The sequence below is a fragment of the Gorilla gorilla genome, chromosome 21, assembly GCF_029281585.2.
Source record: "Gorilla gorilla gorilla isolate KB3781 chromosome 21, NHGRI_mGorGor1-v2.1_pri, whole genome shotgun sequence".
NCBI lineage: Eukaryota > Metazoa > Chordata > Mammalia > Primates > Hominidae > Gorilla > Gorilla gorilla.
This window is the reverse complement of record NC_073245.2, coordinates 47,749,533-47,768,580: the sequence shown is the minus strand read 5'-3', so window position 1 is coordinate 47,768,580 and position 19,048 is coordinate 47,749,533. Positions and strand designations below refer to the sequence as shown.

Here is a 19,048-nt window from a genome sequence, read left to right as displayed (position 1 = left end):
TCTCCACATGGATCCAGAGTTCTGATGGGAAACCCTGATTAGGCTCCAAGCCAGGGGTCTGGTGCTGGCCCTGCTCCAGAATGGCCACTGCTACTTTCGCACCTCAGTGTTCAGTTTTGCTTCCATCTAGGAGACTGCGGAGGACCTGGAGGGATTCCTCTCCGCAGTGAGAGCCAGCGCAGGGTTTGGCATAGAGTGGGATCAGTGAGTGTGACAGGATCAGGTGTATTGAGCACAGGGTGGCGGAGAGCGGCCCCAGCTTTACCCATCAATGAAGAAGTGGCAAGCCCCAATGTGCACTCAGGGCCCTGAATTAGTGGCCTGGGGTTGATCACTCATGAGCCTGGGGGCCATGGTGGCTCCAGGAAGCTCACGCTGAAAAGGTCCATCTGAGCCCTGGGGCTGAACCCGAGAGGCCTGAGGACCACAGTGGAGGAGGGACCCAGGACAGGGCTGTGGGCTGGACATGAGTGAGTTTGGTTTGAATAAACCCTGGTTAACTAGGGGATGCCCATATGGGGCTCCCGAGGGCTCTGGGCCCCGATCCGTCAGTCACAATTGCCTTCAATGAGTGGCCAGGATGAGGCTCTGGCCATGGCAAGGATCACACGGAGACCAGTGAGTACTATCACAATCAATAGATTTATCAACCTGGGGCTGGGGCTGACCGAGGAGGCGGAGGGTGGCAGAGGCTGGGGGACAACCACAGGCCAGGGAGAAAGAGGAGACAGAGGAAGCACCGAGGGTGACTACGTTGTCTTCCCTAGATCAATTTTCTTCTGGATGGCTCGTGCTGAGTGGTAGATGAGCGAATCGATGAGTCCAGCCACTGGGAGAGAGACAAGGGCTGGCACTGGCCCAGCGGGGGCCTTGGCTTTTGACGCTGAGAGCCTTGTCACTTAACTGGCCAGGCCAGCATCTGCCCCTTCACCCCCAACCAAACCTGGGGCACCCAGGCTTTACCCTCCCCACCCCACCCCACCCCACAGCTCACAGATGCCCTGGGCCTCTTACCTGTGAACATGCCCCCAATGATGGCGCACACACCTGTCAGGAAGTGGGTGAAGGACCTGGTAGAAGGAGAGGGTGGGCTCAGCAGGCATCCTCCTCCCTCAGGCCCAGGCCCCCAGAGGCCGCTTTGCCCCCATCCTCACCTGTGCTTCTCCGTCAGCTTCACCATCATGGGCGAGAGCTCATAGAGGACGAAGACTCCGGGAAGGCCTTGGTCGCCCAACAGCCCATTGGCAACCTTCTCATGTCTGGTCACAGAGAACTGATTTGTCCTCAGTACCTGGGGTGGGAGGGGAGCCTGGGCCAGGGCTAGGGCTAGGGCTAGGACCTGGCTCCAGCCACCATCAGCCCCACCCCTGCTCCTTCCCCTTTCCTGTTGAGCCTTGGCCGTGTAGGGAGAGAACACAGCACCGTGCTAGTGGCCCGCACTGCAAGGCCTGGCCCGCCAGACCCCCTCTCCTAGTCTTGGCCTCAGCCTTCCCCTCCAGGTGCCAGCTCTTTACAGTTTACCGATCCTGGCAGCATTTGGTGGGTGTTCTCACGGGGGTCCAGGCTGAGAAGCAGCTCTCCAAAGACGCACCAAGGCTGAACTGACTTCCTCTGCCCTCAGCCCCTCGCGTCCTGCCACTCTGCTGAGATGCTGCTCCACAGGCCAGGGCAGCCTTGGGAGCGGGTACACAGAGACTTGCCTTGCCTAACCCCCAGCCCAGGCAGACCACAGAGAACAGTGAGGCAGGCAGACGGTGGGCACCGGAGGAACGGATAGAAGCGGGGAGGGCAGCAGAAAGAGCAGGCGCTTTAAATCTGACAGCCCCAGGCCTGCACTCTGCCTGGGAGGGCAAACCCCCCACCCTCTCTGTGCCTCAGTCTTTTATTCGCCATGTGAGGACGAGGCAGCTTTCACTCCCCAGGCTGACGGAACGAAATGCAGGCACTCCAGTGCTTGGCACCGCGCAGGAGACTCTGGTAGGGAGCTCCCTGACTCACCTCTCCGTCCACCTTCATGTACACAGTGGGCACCACCTTCACAAAGTACTGGAACATCATGGAGGCTGAGGGGAAAACAAAGCACTGGGTATGGGTGCCCGGCCGGCCTTCTGCGGCTGGGGGCTGCCTCCCGGGCTGGTACCTTGGGGCGCAGTGACATTGGTGTGGTCCAGGGGGTTCACAATGCCTGGATAGTCCTCCCCAAATGACAGGTGCTGGATGTAGTGGGTCATGTTGATCTGCAAACAACACCATCCAGAGCTCATCCAAAGCTCTGATGACAGTAGCAGACAGGGACACCCGGGTCCGTCTGCGGAGATGTGGGAGGAAGGGGAGGCTATGGTCCTAAGGGGACAACCTCCCTGAGATAAGAATCCCCCATTCCCTACCTAGAAACTCCTCCTTCCACAGCCTGCAAACTCCTGGGGTTCCAGATTTTTTTTTTTTTTTTTTTTGAGACAAGGTCTCACTCTGTTGCCCAGGCTGGAGAGCAGTGGCATGATCTTGGCTCACTGCAGCCTCGCCTTATTCAAGCGATTGTCTTGCCTCAGCCTCCTGAGTAGCTGGGATTACAAGCATGAGCCACCATGCCTGGCCAGGTTCCAGATTTCTTAAAATACCAGCTTCACTTGTACGTTAGGCACACAGAGTAGCAGGTGCTGGCTTTGCCTGGAGGCCTAGGCTGGAGGCTGTGAACCCCCAGATGCACTCCCTTCCTGCTCCCTTGTGTATCAGACTCAGACACTAGAAGGATCTTTCCAAAAATGCAAATCTGATTATGTCGTGATCCTGCTTAAAGAAGGCCAACAGCTTTCCACTGTTCTCATGAGAAAGACATGATTCCTCAGCATGGCCTCTGAGTCCGGTGTGGTCTGGTCCCTGCCGACTTCTCCAGCCTCACCCATCCACACCTGCCCCGCAGTTCCTTAGAAGGGCCATGCTCCCGCCTGACCTTGCGCTGAGGCTCTGTCTGTCTAAGATGCTCTTATCCAACCCCAATCTTGCCCCTAGCCTGCTCAGAGTTCAGTTCAAAAGTCACTCTCGCTTAACCCTCAGGCTGGATCCCCATTCAGAACATGGTGTATTTTTCTATATGCACTACCCCATCCCAGGATGTTCCTACAAGGAAACGAAGGCAGCAACCAAGCCTCCCACCCCCACCTGCCCTCCACGGTTTCCATCTGGTACGTACGTTGTCAAGGCCAAAGCTCTGCAAGTCATGGACTAGGAGAGAAGGGAGAAGGCAAGGGAGAAGGCGTCATTAGTAGGAGCAGCACTGGCCTCCTCCTTCTTCCCCCTGGACTGCAAACCACCTGTCTTCTCTGATCCCTCATTCCTTCTCCAGCCTGGCACCTCCTGGTCCTGCTTAAGGACAGCCAGAAAGGGCAAGCCTTGGGCCTGTGTGAGAGTTCATGCCCTCCTCAGGAGTCATTAGAACAGACCCTGGTTCCTCCCTGACATCCACAGGGAACTCTATGCCTTGACTACCACCATGGCCCTGCCTGCATCTCCGGAAACAAAACCCACTGACTATGGGCTCTCACTAACTAGAGCTGACGGCAAATCACTGAACCTCAAAGTGAGGTGGGACCTGAGAATGCCATCCACACTTTCCCTGCCTCCACCCTCAAAGCTCCCCAGAAGAAATCCCATGAGGACCCTGTACCAACTGTTCCAGAACAATTTATTCCTGCCCTCTAGCCTCAATCCCTCCTGCTGCAAGGAACCATACTTCAAAGATACATCCCAGACCTTTGTACAGTCACCCAGCAGCCAGGTCAGAGGAGACCCAATCACAGCCCCATCCAACCTCCCCCCATTCTGGTAGGGCAGGCTGCCCCAGAAGTAGGGGCTTGGCCTCCGTGGGGGCAGGGCCACTTACTCTCCACAGCATGTACTGCAGCATGGGGGAGGGAGGAGAGAGAAGAAAGATTCAGAGCTTCACAATGAGAACTATGAGAGCAAGATATGTTGCAGGAGAGAAGACTGGAACATTCAGCCTCAGCAACACAGTCTGGCCCCAGCTAACAAGCCTCCTTCTGGGCCCCTCCTCAAGAGTGAACTAATCTGGCCAGAGAGGAGCAAGATAGTGGCCTAGGAAGGACAAGAGGCATAGAGCTCAAAGAGCCAAGTTCCTGACTGTGTGGCCTTGGGCAAATCACTTGCCCTTTCTGGGCCTCAATGTTCTCCTTTGCAAAGGGCTGTCCTAAGGATCACGTGGGATCTAAGATGGAAAAATACTTGTAAACTTTACACTGTAAGAGATTATTACCCACCCCAGCCCCAATCAACAAGGATGTTAGAAACTCACTCCCAGGACTCTATTCAGCCAGATCTCTGGCCTTCGGCAACTGTACCTTTGCATTTATACATCCTTCCAAATACAGAGCACCCCTGGCCTGGGGATCCACAAGTCTAACAGTCCCAGGCCAAGAGGCTGCCACTCTGGCTGTGTGTCTACTGAGTGCCCGCCAGACCTTGTGCCAACAGCTTGACACTGATCATCTTCCTACCCTCCCAGCAAGACCCTTTTCTCCCAGCTTCCTCCAGAGTGAAGAGGGGGTCCCAGAGCTCTGCAGGGTCCTCCAGCCCCCACACTGGCCCCTCCCCAACACAGCCCCACCCCCTCAGATTGCCCTGAAGACCAGCAGAGCTACCCTCCAGGGGGCCCATTCTTCCTGTTCACTTCAACCATTCTGAGAGGCCATCTTCATACCCTGGGCTCTGTCACTGTGCGGCTCTGTCCATCCTTTACTGTGACACCAACTCCCACCTTCCCCAGCCCTGCCTTCAACCCCTGGGTTCCTCTTCACTTTCTTGCTTCAGCCTGGCTCTTCCTTTCAGGCACTAACTCCCTGGCATCCCCTCAACGCGCGACTATCTTCTCTCCATACACAACCTCTTCCCTGGCCTAAAGAGAAGTCTTTCTTGCTCCTTACTGCCACTTCCAGATCACTTTCCCTTTATCTGCCTTAAAAATGCACAATGGCTCACATCTGTAATCCCAACATTTTGGGGGGCCAAGCGGGAGGATCACTTGAGCCCAGGAGCCTGGGCAACATGGCAAGACCCTGTCTCTGCAAAAAAAAAAAAAAAAAAATTAGCCAGGCATGGTGGCATGTGCCTGTGGTCTCAGCTCCTTGAGAGGCTGAGGTGGGAGGATCTCGAGTCCAGGAGGTCAAGGCTGCAGTGAGCCAAGATTGTGCCACGGCACTCCAGCCTCAAAAAACAAACAAACAAACAAAAAATCCCCAGCTTTGAAGCTCAGGGCAAAGCAGCCCTATTTGTTTCAGTCACCTAGATATCGATATGGAACCTCCAGAACAGTTTTCCCATGCCATTTTTCAACAGCTTGGGCAACTGCTTGTCACTCTCTCCTGTACTACCTCTGTCACACTTTCTAGTGATTTCCATATCCACGTAGATGATCCTTCCAGTACCCGGGCCTCCCAGTTCCTGGACATCCTTTCCTCCCTGATCTTGTGCTCTGCCTACCTGAGCCACTTGCTCTGTTGGCCATTCCCTAAACTTTGTCATTAACAAAGCCACTTCTGTGACTTCAATTTCAAGCAACTCATGCTCCACCAGCTTTCTAATTTCCTCCAGTTCCCCAATTCCAATAACTTGTTGACACTACACTCAGGACTTGTAGTCCCTTTTTCCTCCTGCCCCCTCACTGGCTTCCCCACATCCTGTCTTTCCTCCTTTCCTAGCTCATATGCTGTGGTCCAGAATCAAGATGAGTTCTTTACATATTTGACTCCCTCACCTTTGCAGGCACCTGGCAACACCAAACCCCAGGCAATTGCAATGTTCTGTTGACTGAGTCCATTCGCACACAGACAACCACGCTGACCGCTCTCTTTGCATTCACAGCCGCGGACTCCAGGGAGGCCCTAGTGCTGCATCAATCCTACTCAATCTCCCCAGTCCACGCACTCTTCCACCCCCAAGTGACCAGTCACATCTTTTCTTCTTTCAAATCTCCAACACCTCCTTCCCTCTCTCCTCATTCTCAACTGAGGACCTTCCTTCCTACAACACGGAGAAGACGGGAAGACTCAGAAGAGACTCTCCATGTACTTCTGCCACCCCAGCTACCACCCTACCTGTACCTACAGAGCCTGCCCTTCCTCCTGGTGCTAAGTTTGGACTTTCCACATGTGTAAGGCACTGGATTCTGTCTTCTTTCTCCTTCTCCAGGACTTCACTCCGGTCACTGTCTCGTCTCTGGAGCATCACTTATGCTCTTTAGTCGATAATTTCCAACAGCATATTAACATTCTGCTACATCGCCCTCCTTAGAAAAGCCTCCCTCGACTCCACATTTCCCTCTAGCTTCAGCTCATGCTCTCTCCTCCCCTAGGCAATTTCCACTATAGAGCTGTCAATACTCGCTCCAACTCCTCCCCCATTCCCTCCCGAACCCACTCTAGGGTGGTCCTATCACACCCTTAAATGACTCAGTCAAGGCTATAAGTGACTGTTGCATGTACATGCCATGGTCAATTCCCGCTCGACATCCAGAAGCATCTGATGTGGTATTTGAAACACCCATCCGTGGCTGGCAGGATGCCACACTCCCGGCTTACACTCCTCCTCCAGTCTCCCCTACCAATTCCCCCTGACACCCTTGGCCTCTAATGTGGGAGGCCTGGCACCCAGCCCTTTGAGCTTCCCTTCTTCTCCATCTGCCCTCACCTCCATTTCATCCAGTCCCACGGCTCTATACACATGCTGATGATGCCAACATCTGCATCTCCAGGCAAGTCCTCTCCCTGAACTCCAGGCTTGAATGGAAAACTTACTTGACACCTTGGGTGTCTAGAAGGACACCCAGATGCTATTGGTCTGAACACGTCAAAAGCCGAATACCAGCTGTACGATCCCATTTCCGAACATCTAAACCTGCCCTGAGTCTCCCTCATCTTGCTAAATGGCAACTCCATCCTTTTTTTTTTTTTTTTTAATGGAGACGGAATCTCACTCTGTCGCTCAGGCTGGAGTGAAATGGCACGATCTCGGCTCCCTGCAACCTCCGCCTCCTGGGTTCAAGCAATTCTCCTACCTCAGCCTCCCGAGTAGCTGGGACTACAGGCGCACGCCGCCACGCCCGGCTGATTTTTTGCATTTTTTAGTAGAGACAAGGTTTCATCATGTTGCCCAGGCTGGTCTCAAACTCCTCAGCTCAGGCAATCCACCTGCCTTGGCCTCCCAAAGTGCTAGGATTACAGGCAACTCCATCCTTCTTACTACTCAGGTACAAAACTTTGGAGGCATCCTTGACTCCTTTTTCCTTTATCCCTCATGCCCATCAGGAACTCTTCTCAGCTCTACCTTCAAAATACATCCAGAAGCCAGTCACTTCCCACCACTTCCACTGCCACTCTGGGCCGTGCCCCACCATCTTTTGCCTGGATTGATCACTGCAACCGCCTCCTAATGGGCCTCTCTGATTCTGTCCTTTCCCCTGCCCAGTCTTGTCCACAGAGCAGCTGGAGAGCTTTTAAGTCAGATCATGCCTCACCTTCTTCAGAGCCCTACAATGGCTTCTCATCTCATGCAGAGTAAAGGCCCGAGTCCCTACAATGCCCCTGCAAGCCCTGCATGATATGGCCCTGTGACCTCTCTTTATTTATTATTACTTTTTGAAATGGAGTCTCACTCTGTTACCCAGGCTGGAGTACAATGGCGCAATTTCAGCTCACTGCAACCTCCACCTCCCAGGTTCAAGAGATTCTCGTGCCTCAGCCTCCCGAGTAGCTGGGATTACAGGCGGGTGCCACCACACCCAGCTAATTTTTGTATTTTTAGTAGAGACAGGGTTTCACCATGTTGGCCAGGCTGGTCTTGAACCCGGCCTCTCTCACTTCATTTCTAAGCATGCTCCTCTGCTCCAGCCACCCTAACCTTCTTACTGTATCTTGAACTTGCCAAGCACATTCTAGCCTTAGGAATTTGCATTTACTGTTCTCTCTGCTTATAACACTTCCTCCCCAGACATCCACATGGCTGGCTCCCTCACTGTCTTCAGGTCTTTGCTAAAATATTACCTCATCAAAGAGTTTTTCCCTGACCTCCATATTTAAAATAGGACCCTCACTGCCCTACCCTAGCCCCTCCCCATTACCATCTTTATCCTGCCTTGTTTTGGTCCATATGACTTAACAGCATCTGATATACCATATACAGATGCTCCCTGACCTACACTGGGGTTACGTCCCAATAAACCCATTGCAAGTTGAAAATATTGTAAGTCGGCCAGGTGCGGTGGCTCATGCCTGTAATCCTAGCACTTCGGGAGGCCGAGGCGGGCAGATCACTTGAGGTCAGGAGTTCAAGACCAGTCTGGCCAACATAATGAAACCCCATCTCTACTAAAACTACAAAACTTAGCTGGGCGTGGTGGCACGCACCTGTACACCCAGCTACTCAAGAGGCTGAGGTAGGAGAATGACTTGAATCCAGGAGGTGGAGGTTGCAGTGAGTCAAGATCATGCCACTGCACTCCAGCCTGGGCGACAGAGTGAGACTCTGTCTCAAAAAAGAAAAAGAAAATATCGTTAAGTGAAAAATGCATGTAATACCCATCATGAAGTTAAAAATTGCAAGCTGAACCATTGTTAATTGGGGACTATTTATATTTTATATACTTATTGTCTATTTCTTTACTAGAATGTTCTGAGGGCACAGACTGTTCACTACTGTACCCTTAGCAACTAGACTAGTAGGTGATTACTAAATATTTTGTGAGTGCATGAATGAACAAATGAATGAGAATAAATCTCATTTGTTCACCCCAACAGCCCTGTGAGTGGGTACTATTATCATCATCCCCATTTTACAGAAGAAGCAACTAAATAGGGCCCAAATATGACATAGCTCAGGTGTGGCAGAACCTGTGCTCCAACCTAGCTCTGCTTCTCCCAAAGCCTCATGCACAGGTCATCGTCGGACACGGGGGGCTACCATTTCAACAAGCACCTACCACAAGCCAGGCTCCGTGCTATCATCTTTAACCTGCACACACACCCTGTGAGATAAGTGCCCTCATCACCATTTTATAAAGTAGAAAACAGGAGTCAAAAAGATTAAGAAACCTTCTCAAAGTCACACAGCCAGTAAGGTCTGAAACTGGTATCTGAATGCAGGCAGTCTGGCTCCTCGGCCTGTGCTCTTAGCCATTGTGCCAAACTGCTGCCCTGAGATGAAGGCCTGCTCTGGCCAAATGGTTGCCCAAGACAAATGAGCAGCAGGCAGAAGAGGACCACTCAAGCTCACCAAGAAGGTGGCCAGCAACTAAATCTCCCCGGCTAGTACAGATCACTCACCGTGCACATGGGACTGCTGGAAGCTCTTCCCAGGGGCAAAGTGGAAGTTTCCGGCCACCTGTAAGGAACATTCTCTCTCATTCACTGGCTGTGTCCTCCTTTTGCCTAACTCAGGGCCTGAGTGGGCCCTCGGTTCCCAGTGGAGCTTGCCCAGCCCAGCTGGCCCTATCTTGTCTTGATCCCTCCTGATACCTTATTGACTTCCAAGAAGCCATACACCTGGCAGCCTTCATTCTTCTGCTCCTGCATCTTCTGGCTGAAGCCCTCTCGCCGGCACTGCTCAATAGTATCTGGGTTCTTGAAGGCCCAGCCTCGACGGCGATATGCCTCCCGCACATCTTCACAGGTGTTACAGCACCTGTAGGGCAGGGAGTGATGGTGAGAGTGTTAAAGAGGCATAAGGCCAGTGCTGGCATCTGGGGAAATAGAGCCCGAGAAGCTCTGCCTGCTAATTAAGGCTCTGCTAGCCTCATCCCTGACCACCAAACATTCTCCAAATGTGTTTCCTCAGTGGCAGAAGGACTGTTTTCTTTTTTTAATTTTAAAAATTTTTTTAGAGATAGGGTCTTGCTATGTTGCCCAGGCTGGTCTCAAACTCCTGAGCTCAAGTGATTCACCTACCTCCGCCTCCCAAAGTGCTACGGATTACAGGTATAAGCCATTGTGCCCAGACTAGGACTGTGAAAAATACATATTCCCATTCTGTTTGAGGCGATGACAAGTTTTAGGACAGAGAGTGGTGACTGCATGACACTGTGAAGATACCTAATGCCACTGAGTTGCACACTTAAAAATGGTTAAAATGGTAAATTATATGTCACATATTTTTCCACAATAAAAAAAAATTTAAGTACACATTCCCAGGCCCCACTCCAGACCTGCTGAATCAGTCTTGCAGAAGTCAGGGTCTGGGAAACAGCAGCAGTTATCAGATACTGAGGGTCTAATAATCTGGGCCGGGCCTTCCACCTCAGTGCTTTACACACAGTATACAGCTAATCCACATGTGACTCTTACGAGAAGATGTTATTATCATCCCTCTTCACATAGAGAGGTTACATGGCTTGACCCAAGAAAACAGGGGTAGAACCCAGGTAACTGGACTCCAGAGACCACCTCTGAACCATTTCTCTAGGTGGAAGAGCAGAGACCACTTCAGCTTCATCTCTAGGTCTGCAGCTCCCAGACAGGGCCTGGTTACAAAGCCTCAGTCACTTGCACCAGGATCAATGACAGAGAAACATACCCCGCCCACCCTAGATTCTTGGTCTGACCTCCCCACCTGCCACAGTCTGACTGAGGCTGAGGCTGAGGCTGACTGACAGATGGCGCCTGATGGGAACCCTGCTCCCGCTCCCCCCCAGCTCACTTGATATCTTCTGCCTCAGCACCATAGCAGCTCTCACAGCGATCAGGGTCCAGGGAGTCAGGGTCAAACACCGTCACCTCGACTTTCCCAAGCTCTAAGGGGAGGGGAGAAGCAGAGGCATCAGCTGGGGCCAGACACAGTGAAATCGGTGGCCCCAGTCTGCACAAGCCCTTTGCTTAGGGATAATAAAAGTTATAATAACTAATATTCATATAGTACATGCTACGGGTCAGGCATTAAGCACTTCTACACACATATCAATTCTTTTAATAAAAGAAACAGTAAGAAAACAGTCAACAGTAAATACTGAACATTAGCTGGGTACAGATCACTGTACTTCACAACCATCATCTCATTTCATCCCCACAATGACTCTTTGAGGGTGGCGGTAATTAACCCTGTTTTATTGAGAAGATGTTGAGGCTCACTGATGAGAAGTGACTTTGCCCAATGCAACCGAGGAAACAGATTTCAGCTAATTCCAACATGTATCCCACTAACCTCTTGCCATGGTGCTTCTCCTCACACCTCTCCCTCTGCACCGGCTCCTTGCCTCACTCTATCACCCCATCATAACTGGTGATTTCAATAATGAATACTGACCTCCCGACTCATGATAATCTTTTGATTTTGCCATCTCACCTCAGCTACCCATTTTCATACTCATACCTAGATCCTGTCACTGCCAATAACTGCAAATCTTCCAAAATTCAACTTCAAGTGTCTGAGTCTTCAACTACTTACCCTTATTTCCCAAGTTCACTATTTAGTACCCGAAATCCACCAATTCTTTGACACTGCTGACACTATCACGTCCTCACTTCCCTCCTGAAATCCCATGGTCCACTGTAATTATTCTCTTGCACATAACCACAACTCCCTGTTCCTCTCGTCTTTCATTTACAAATCCAGCAAAACCCACACCCTGGTTCCATTCAACTCTCTGTACCTACTTCTTTCCTGAAGCTCCCTTAGGACTGCCTGGCAATTCCACTTCATTTCTCTAATCAGTTCACTCTCCCACTCTCTAAGGTGACTTAGACCTTCTCCTCTCTCCTTAGGCTCCCAAAACCCCCTCCTCTTTCTTCACTTAGCTGATGTCCTTGCTTTCAATTTCCACTAAGAAAAGAGAAGCAACAGAACTTCACTTGCTCTCACCACCAAACCCACCATCTCACCACTTTCTCCTTCAGATCCCACTCCATTCCTCAGCTCTCCCTTACAGTGAAACTCCCAAGTCACCTATAGGTAATGTCTCCACTTCCTTTATTGCTCTTTGATCCGATTTTCATCCTCAACAGTATCAAAATTGTTCCTTTCAAAGTCTCCAGGAATCTCTTTGTTGCTAATTTCAATGGTCAATTCTCACTCCTCATTTTACTGGACTATCAGTAGCTTCTGATACAACTGCTCACTCTCTCTTCTTGAAACTCTCTCCACTTGTCTTTTGGGACACCTCTTGGTTCTTCTACGTCAATGGCTAATCCGTCTCAATCTTCCTTCCTGTCCTGACTTTTAAATATTGGAGATACCCAGGGTACAGGCCATAGACCTATCCTCTACCTACATTGACTCCCTAGGTTTTCTTAGTCCAGTTGTTTAAACTACCCTGTACCTGCTGATAACTCCTCTAAATTCTAGACTGGTACATCTAATTACCTTTTAATATCACCAGAGTATAAAATAGGAACCCCAAATTTAACATACCCCAAACCTGAGATTCCTCTTTCCTGCAAATCCTGACCTTACTCTGTGGAAGCTAGTTTCCAAGATGTCCTCAATGATCCCCACTTCCTAGTATTCACACCCTTCTGTAGTCCTCTCCCACAATGAGTAAGGCTGACCTGTGTAAGCACTAGTATATTGCAGAAATGATGGTGTACAACTTCTGAGGCTGGGTCATAAAAAAGGTTACATGTTTTTTTGTTGTTGTTGTTGAGACGGAGTTTCACTCTTGTTGCCCAAGCTGGAGTGCAGTGGCGTGATCTTGGCTCACTGCAACCTCTGCCTCTCTGGTTCAAGTGATTCTACTGCCTCAGCCTCCTGAGTAGCTAGGATTACAGGTGCCCACCACCACACCCGGCTAATTTTTTTTTTTTTTTTGTATTTTTAGTAGAGATGGGATTTTACCATGTTGGCCAGGCTGGTCTTGAACTCCTGACTTCAGGTGATCCAACTGCCTCAGCCTCCAAAAGTGCTGGGACTACAGGCGTGAGCCACCATGCCTGGCCAAAGGTTATGGTTTCTACTTTGTTCTCTCAGCTCACTTGCAAGATCCAAGTGGGGGAAGCCAGTTGCCGTGATATAAGGACACACAAGCAGCCCTATTGAGAGGCCCATGTGGTGAGGCACTGAGGCATCCTGCCAACAGCCCTAGAGCCCTTTAAAAGCAGATCCCCTGCTGGGCGTGGTGGCCCATGCCTGTAATCCCAACACTTTGGGAGGCCAAGGCGGGTGGATCACCTGAGGTCAGGAGTTTGAGACCAGCCTGGCCACGATGGTGAAACCCTGTCTCTACCAAAAATACAAAAATTAGCCGGGTGTGGTGGCAGGCGCCTGTAATCCCAGCTACTCAGAAGGCTGAGGCAGGTGAATCACTTGAAGCTGGGAGGCAGAGGTTGCAGTGAGCTGAAATCGCACCATTGCACTCCAGCCCGGGTGACAGAGAGTGACTCTCAAAAAAAAAAAAAAAAAAGTAGATCCCCGTGCGGCACCAACCCTTCTGCCACAGCTGCCATTGGAGAGCAGCAGCCATGGCTCTGTGCTACCCACTATGGCCGTGTGCCTTGACAAGGGCCACAAGATGACCAAGAACATGAGCAAGCCCAGGCACAGCGGCTGCCGCGGGCGCCTGACCAAACACACCAAATTCATGTGGGACATGATCCGAGAGGTGTGTGGTTTCGCCCCGTATGAGCGGCACGCCATGGTGTTACTCAAGGTCTCCAAGGACAAACGGGCCCTCAAGTTCATCAAGAAAAGAGTGGGGACACACATCCGCACTAAGAGGAGGCAGGAGGAGCTGAGCAATGTCCTAGCCATCATGAGGAAAGCTGATGCCAAGAAAGACTGAGCCCCCTGTCCCGCCCTGTCTCTGAAATAAAGAACACCTTGACAGAAAAAAAATAAATTTAAACAACAAATAAGTAGGCCAGGCACAGTGGCTCATGCCTGTAATCCCAGCACTTTGGAAGGCTGAGGCGGGTGGATCACGAGGTCAAGAGATCAAGACCATCTGGCCCAACAAGGTGCAACCCCGTCTCTACTAAAAATACAAAAAATTAGCTGGGCGTGGTGGCACAGGCCTGTAATCCCAGCTACTCGGGAGGTTGAGGCAGGAGAATCACTTGAACCTGGGAGGCGGAGGTTGCAGTGAGCCAAGATCGCGCCACTGCACTCCAGCCTGGGCGAGAGTGAGACTCTGTCTCAAGATAGACAGATAGATAGATAGATAGATAGATAGATAGATAGATAGATAGATAGATAAATAGAAAGTAGATTCTGCAGTGCCCCATCAATCCTTAGATGACTGCAACCTCGTGAGATACACTAATCCCGAATCACCCAAACAAGCCACTCCTAAATTCCTGACCCAGGGAAACTGAAAAAACACATTTTCATTGTATCAAACTACTAACTTTTGGAGTACTTTGTTACACAGCAGTGGATATCCAATAGCCACTCCTCCCTCCCACCAAAAAAACCTTCTCCTCCAGTCATCTCCATCTCAAGTCATTCATTTGCTCAGGCCGAAAGCGTTGGAATCAACAACCATGACTTTGCTCTCCTCCACTCCACATCCAATCCTATAGCAAATTATGTTGGTTCCACTGGTGTCCTGCATTAATCTGCTGAAACAACGAATGATAAAACTCCCCACCAGAGTAATCTCTAAGGTGTTAGAAATCCCAGCTTTGAGGACAGTTTGCTGTAGTGGGAAACTGAGTTAACGGAGGCATTGGGAAGCCACCAAGATAAAGGAAAGGAAGGTAAAAGTGGGTACCCACTCTGTACTAGGCATTTTACACATATGACTTCATTTGATCTTACAGTTCCATGTGGTTGGTACTACTGTTTTATCACCACTTTCTAGCTGAAGCTCACAGACTGCAGGAGACAAAGCTAGATGTGAACCCAGGCAATCTGACTTGAGAACCTAAATTCTCATTAAACCACCTGCATTCCAAAGGGGAAGAGCATTAAGGGCTGAATTAAGCCAATGGGCTGGGAAAGCAAACACTCAGAGAAGCCTGGGTCCATCTAGACAGTTCTACCAAGGCAAGAGCACATAAGACCTATCTTCAAACCTCTGGTATTCAAACTACCATCTGCAGGTATTGAGGACCTCTGAGAATAATAGCCAGGTAGATTACCTGACTTGATATGTATAGAGGATTTTAGCTCACTCTGACTCTTACTAGCTGGGGGACCCTAGGCAAGTCACTTGACTTCTCTAGCTCTTAGTTGTTTAATGTATCACTATGCCTGCCACAGTTCACTTGCTAGCAGATAGGCTTGGGTACGTCCAGCTTTGGGATCTGAGACCCGGCCCCCTCCCCTGGTTACCATGCCGCTCAGCCTCTGAGCTCACGGGGATGCCATCTTTATCTAGTCGTTGCTTGAACAGGTTGTGTTCCACATCCAGCTGCTGTTCTCCGGCCACATCCATGGCATCAATACTCAGATCTGGAAGCAGGAAAATCAGGCTAAGGTACTGGGACCCTAGCGACAAGCGGATGTGGGTTTTGGAGGGGAAGGGGATACTGGGCCTGTCTTGGGGCAGAACGGGATTAGGAGAAGGAGGTTGTCCTGGGGTCCAGTCCAGAACCTAAGGGTGGAGGTGTGAATCTGGCAGCCCACATGAGAACCCTGGGTCTCTCCAGTCCCACCCATGGTGAGGTACTCACAGGCACAAGGCATGTGCGGAAAAAGCACATCGATGTTGATCTTCAGTTTATCTCCCCGCGACTTGTCCACGTAGAGCTCAGGATGCACCTGGGGCAGCGCTACCTCAGTAAGACTTGGCCCCAAACCTCTCCTTCCCCACTCCCACCCCTAAAGGTCCTACTCCTAGAATGCCAAGCCCCGCCCACGCACTAAGCCCCGCCCCTTACCTCCGTGGTGAGGTAATACTGCAGCTCGGACAGGAACAGTAGCAGCATGAGAAGGCCACTGACAATGGTCACTGCAGGACAAGGGGCGAGGGTCAGAATGGCCTCCAATCCGCTCCCTCAGACACCGGCAGGCCAGTCAGAGTCCAGGAGCCCGGGCTAAGCTCTAGGATGCCCCCCTCCACGCGACCCCGGCCCCGCTGCGGCCTACCGGTGGCGCCCCCGCAGGTCTTGACCCGGAAGTCCTCCAAAGTCTTGGGGTAGGCATCGAACTGCTTCAGCTTCCCTAGCGCCTCCATGGGGACCGGCCGGAAAGGGGACGCCAGCCGGCCCGCCCCTACAGACTCCCTCTTCCGGCCTGGAGCCACGCCCCCTCTTTTTCCTCACGCAGGCGCAGCAAACCGCACGCTTGGCCCCACCTTTAGCCGCGTTCTCTTACAGGCGGCCCCGCCCAACGATGCTGCCACGCCCCCTTGCGCGGGCAATTGGGTCTGGAAGCTATTTCCCGGGCCTCCGCTGTTCGGGGCTGGTTTTTTGAGGACCGGGGTGCGAGGAGTTCTCTGCGGGGTTAGAAATGCTAATAGCACCGTTCGTGTGCCTTGTGCTCGGAACTGCACCAGGTGTTTAAGACTCTTGGAACATCTTGGAATATCCTGGAACAGTGGTTTTTCGAGTGTACCGGACCGGCCGCATCATTATCAACTGATTACCTATTAGAAATGCAAATAATTGATTCCCACCTACTGAAGCCGAAACGCTAGGAATGGCATCCGGATGATTCTGATGTAAAGTAAGGGTGTCCGCCCTGAAAGCAGGTGTGACTTATCTCCGTTTTCCAAAGAGCAAACTGTGACCTGGAGAAGTTAAATAACTTGCCCAAGATCACAGCCAATTAATAGCAGGACCTGCTTCCAGCCCAGTTCTTCTGGACCTCAAAGTACTCTGGGAATAAGGGTCTTTTGGGTTGATTTTACCTAAACAGCGTCCCAGTGCTTCTCCTGAGAGCTGCTTTCTGAATATTACCCTAAATTGCTCTCCAGGCCCTGGGATCCTCACGGACACGCTCTATCCCTCCAGGTTTAGATTCAAGTGATGTGGAGCTTAAGCTCTCCCTGACACTTCCCATTGCAGCCCAGTGTCTCTAGAGGGACAGCTCCCACAGTAATGCAGCTGCAATGAGTAAGATACAAAAGCTCATAGGCTTTCATACAGGAATTCCACTTTAGGAAATAAAAGCACCATGTCAAGGTTAATAGAAAATTTTTAAAAAAGAAAAAATATGTAAGCAGCTATCCAAGGTTAACAGAAAAAAATTTTAATATAAGGATAAAAGTACCATGATCTGGGTGGTTGTTACACCTTAAGATATTGAATCTGTCTCTTAAAGATTTTAAGTGCACCACATCATAAAGATGTATGCATGAGATTGTTCAATGGCAAAAATCTGGAACCAGCCAGAATGCCCACTGATACATTAAATAAATTGAATAAATCACGATACACCCATTCTATGGAATATTAGGCCACTTTTCAAAAGAATGAGGTAGATTTACTCCTTTAGGTATACTAAGAATGTATTTTTAGGGGGGAAAAGATGCAAAGTAATGTGCATTCTATCATTCCATTTTTTAATTAAAAATTGGGCTGGGCACAATGACTCACACCTGTAATCACAGCACTTTGGGAGACCGAGGAGGATAACATGAGGCCAGGAGTCTAAGACCAGCCTGGGCAACACAGCAAGACCCCACTCTACAAAAACTTTAAAAACTACATCTGTAATCCTAGCACTTCAGGAGGCCGAGCCAGGAAGCATCACTTGAGTTCAGGAGTTTGAGACCAGCCTGGTCAACATGGTGAAACCCCATCTCTACTAAAAATACAAAAATTAGCCAGGCGTGGTAGTGTGCTCCTGTAAACCCAGCTACTCGTGAGTCCGAGGCAGGAGAATCGCTTGAACCCGGGAGGCGGAGGTTGCAGTGAGCCGAGATCATGCCATTGCATTCCAGCCTGGGCGACAGAGTGAGATTCTGTCTCCAAAAATAAAAATTAAAATTAAAAAATTAGCCAGGTGTGGTGGCATGCGTCTATAGTCTCAGCTACCTGGAAGGCTGGGCTTGAGCCCAGGAGAGTTTGAAACTGCAGTTGTTACCAGGTTACCTGCAGTTGTTACCAGGATAGAGTTGTCCAGGTTCTTGGCGTGTTGAACAAAACGCATAAAGTAACAGAAGGGCAACGAAAGACAAACAGCAACAGAAGAACGGAATAACAAAAGCATAGATTTATTGAAGACAATTCAGAGCGGCAGCTGGTTAGAGCAAGCTGCTCAAGAGCCTCCTCAATCAGGGTTTGTATTAAGCTAAAGGGACCTGGCAACACCCCTAGGTGCCCTTTAGAAGCCTCCAATTGGCTACACCTATGAAGGATTGGCCTGCGACCAAATCAGAGGCTGAAGTGGAGACTTGGCCCACAGCCAATCAGAGGCTGAAGTGGAGATTTGGCCCCACGATCAATCGGAGGCGGAAGTGGAAACTTCTGTCTTGTTATCATAGGATTGAAGATGTGGCCTGTCTGCTGCCTAGAACTGGCTGAACCCCTTCATTTGCTTATGTCTTAAACCCCGGTTACCCTGATTCCCTGTTCTCCTGCCTCATAGTGAGCTGTGATCACACCACTGCACTACATACAGCCTGGGTGACAGAGCGAGTCTCTCTCTCTCTCTCTTTGTGTGTGTATATATATATAATATATATAACTGTTATATATATTATATATATAAACTGTTATATATATTATATATAAACTGTTATATATATTACATATAAACTGTTAAATATATTACATATAAACTGTTAAATATATTACATATATAAACTGTTATATATATTATATATATAAACTGTTATATATATTATATATAAACTGTTATATATATTACATATAAACTGTTAAATATATTACATATAAACTGTTAAATATATTACATATATAAACTGTTATATATATTATATATATAAACTGTTATATATATTATATATAAACTGTTATATATATTACATATAAACTGTTAAATATATTACATATAAACTGTTAAATATATTACATATATAAACTGTTAAATATATTACATATATAAACTGTTAAATATATTACATATATAAACTGTTACATATATTACATATATAAACTGTTACATATATTACATATATAAACTGTTACATATATTACATATATAAACT

At 49.6% G+C, this 19,048-nt stretch overlaps 1 protein-coding gene and 1 pseudogene across 6 annotated transcripts; one reads left to right on the top strand and one right to left on the bottom strand.

Moving 5' to 3' along the window:
- Positions 1 to 623: 623 nt before the first annotated feature.
- On the bottom strand, positions 624 to 16,952 carry ERGIC3 (ERGIC and golgi 3). Of its 6 annotated transcripts, none has more exons than XM_055373404.2 (14): positions 16,021 to 16,180; positions 15,813 to 15,883; positions 15,606 to 15,693; positions 15,265 to 15,384; positions 10,699 to 10,792; positions 9,522 to 9,687; positions 9,330 to 9,387; positions 3,881 to 3,895; positions 3,191 to 3,222; positions 2,141 to 2,237; positions 1,999 to 2,063; positions 1,155 to 1,309; positions 1,015 to 1,070; positions 624 to 829 (listed from the first exon to the last, which is right to left on the bottom strand). In XM_055373404.2, exons 1-14 carry the CDS (start codon positions 16,106 to 16,108, stop codon positions 750 to 752), a joined length of 1,185 nt encoding a protein of 394 aa, XP_055229379.1. In that variant the 5' UTR covers positions 16,109 to 16,180; the 3' UTR covers positions 624 to 749. The 6 variants fall into 6 exon arrangements, with proteins under 6 accessions (XP_055229379.1, XP_018872726.1, XP_018872727.1 ...); XM_019017181.3 differs by having other exon boundaries at positions 1,155 to 1,291; XM_019017182.3 differs by lacking the exon at positions 3,881 to 3,895 and having other exon boundaries at positions 1,155 to 1,291; positions 16,021 to 16,952.
- Positions 13,452 to 13,771, top strand: LOC109024369 (large ribosomal subunit protein eL36-like; annotated as a pseudogene).
- Positions 16,953 to 19,048: the final 2,096 nt, after the last annotated feature.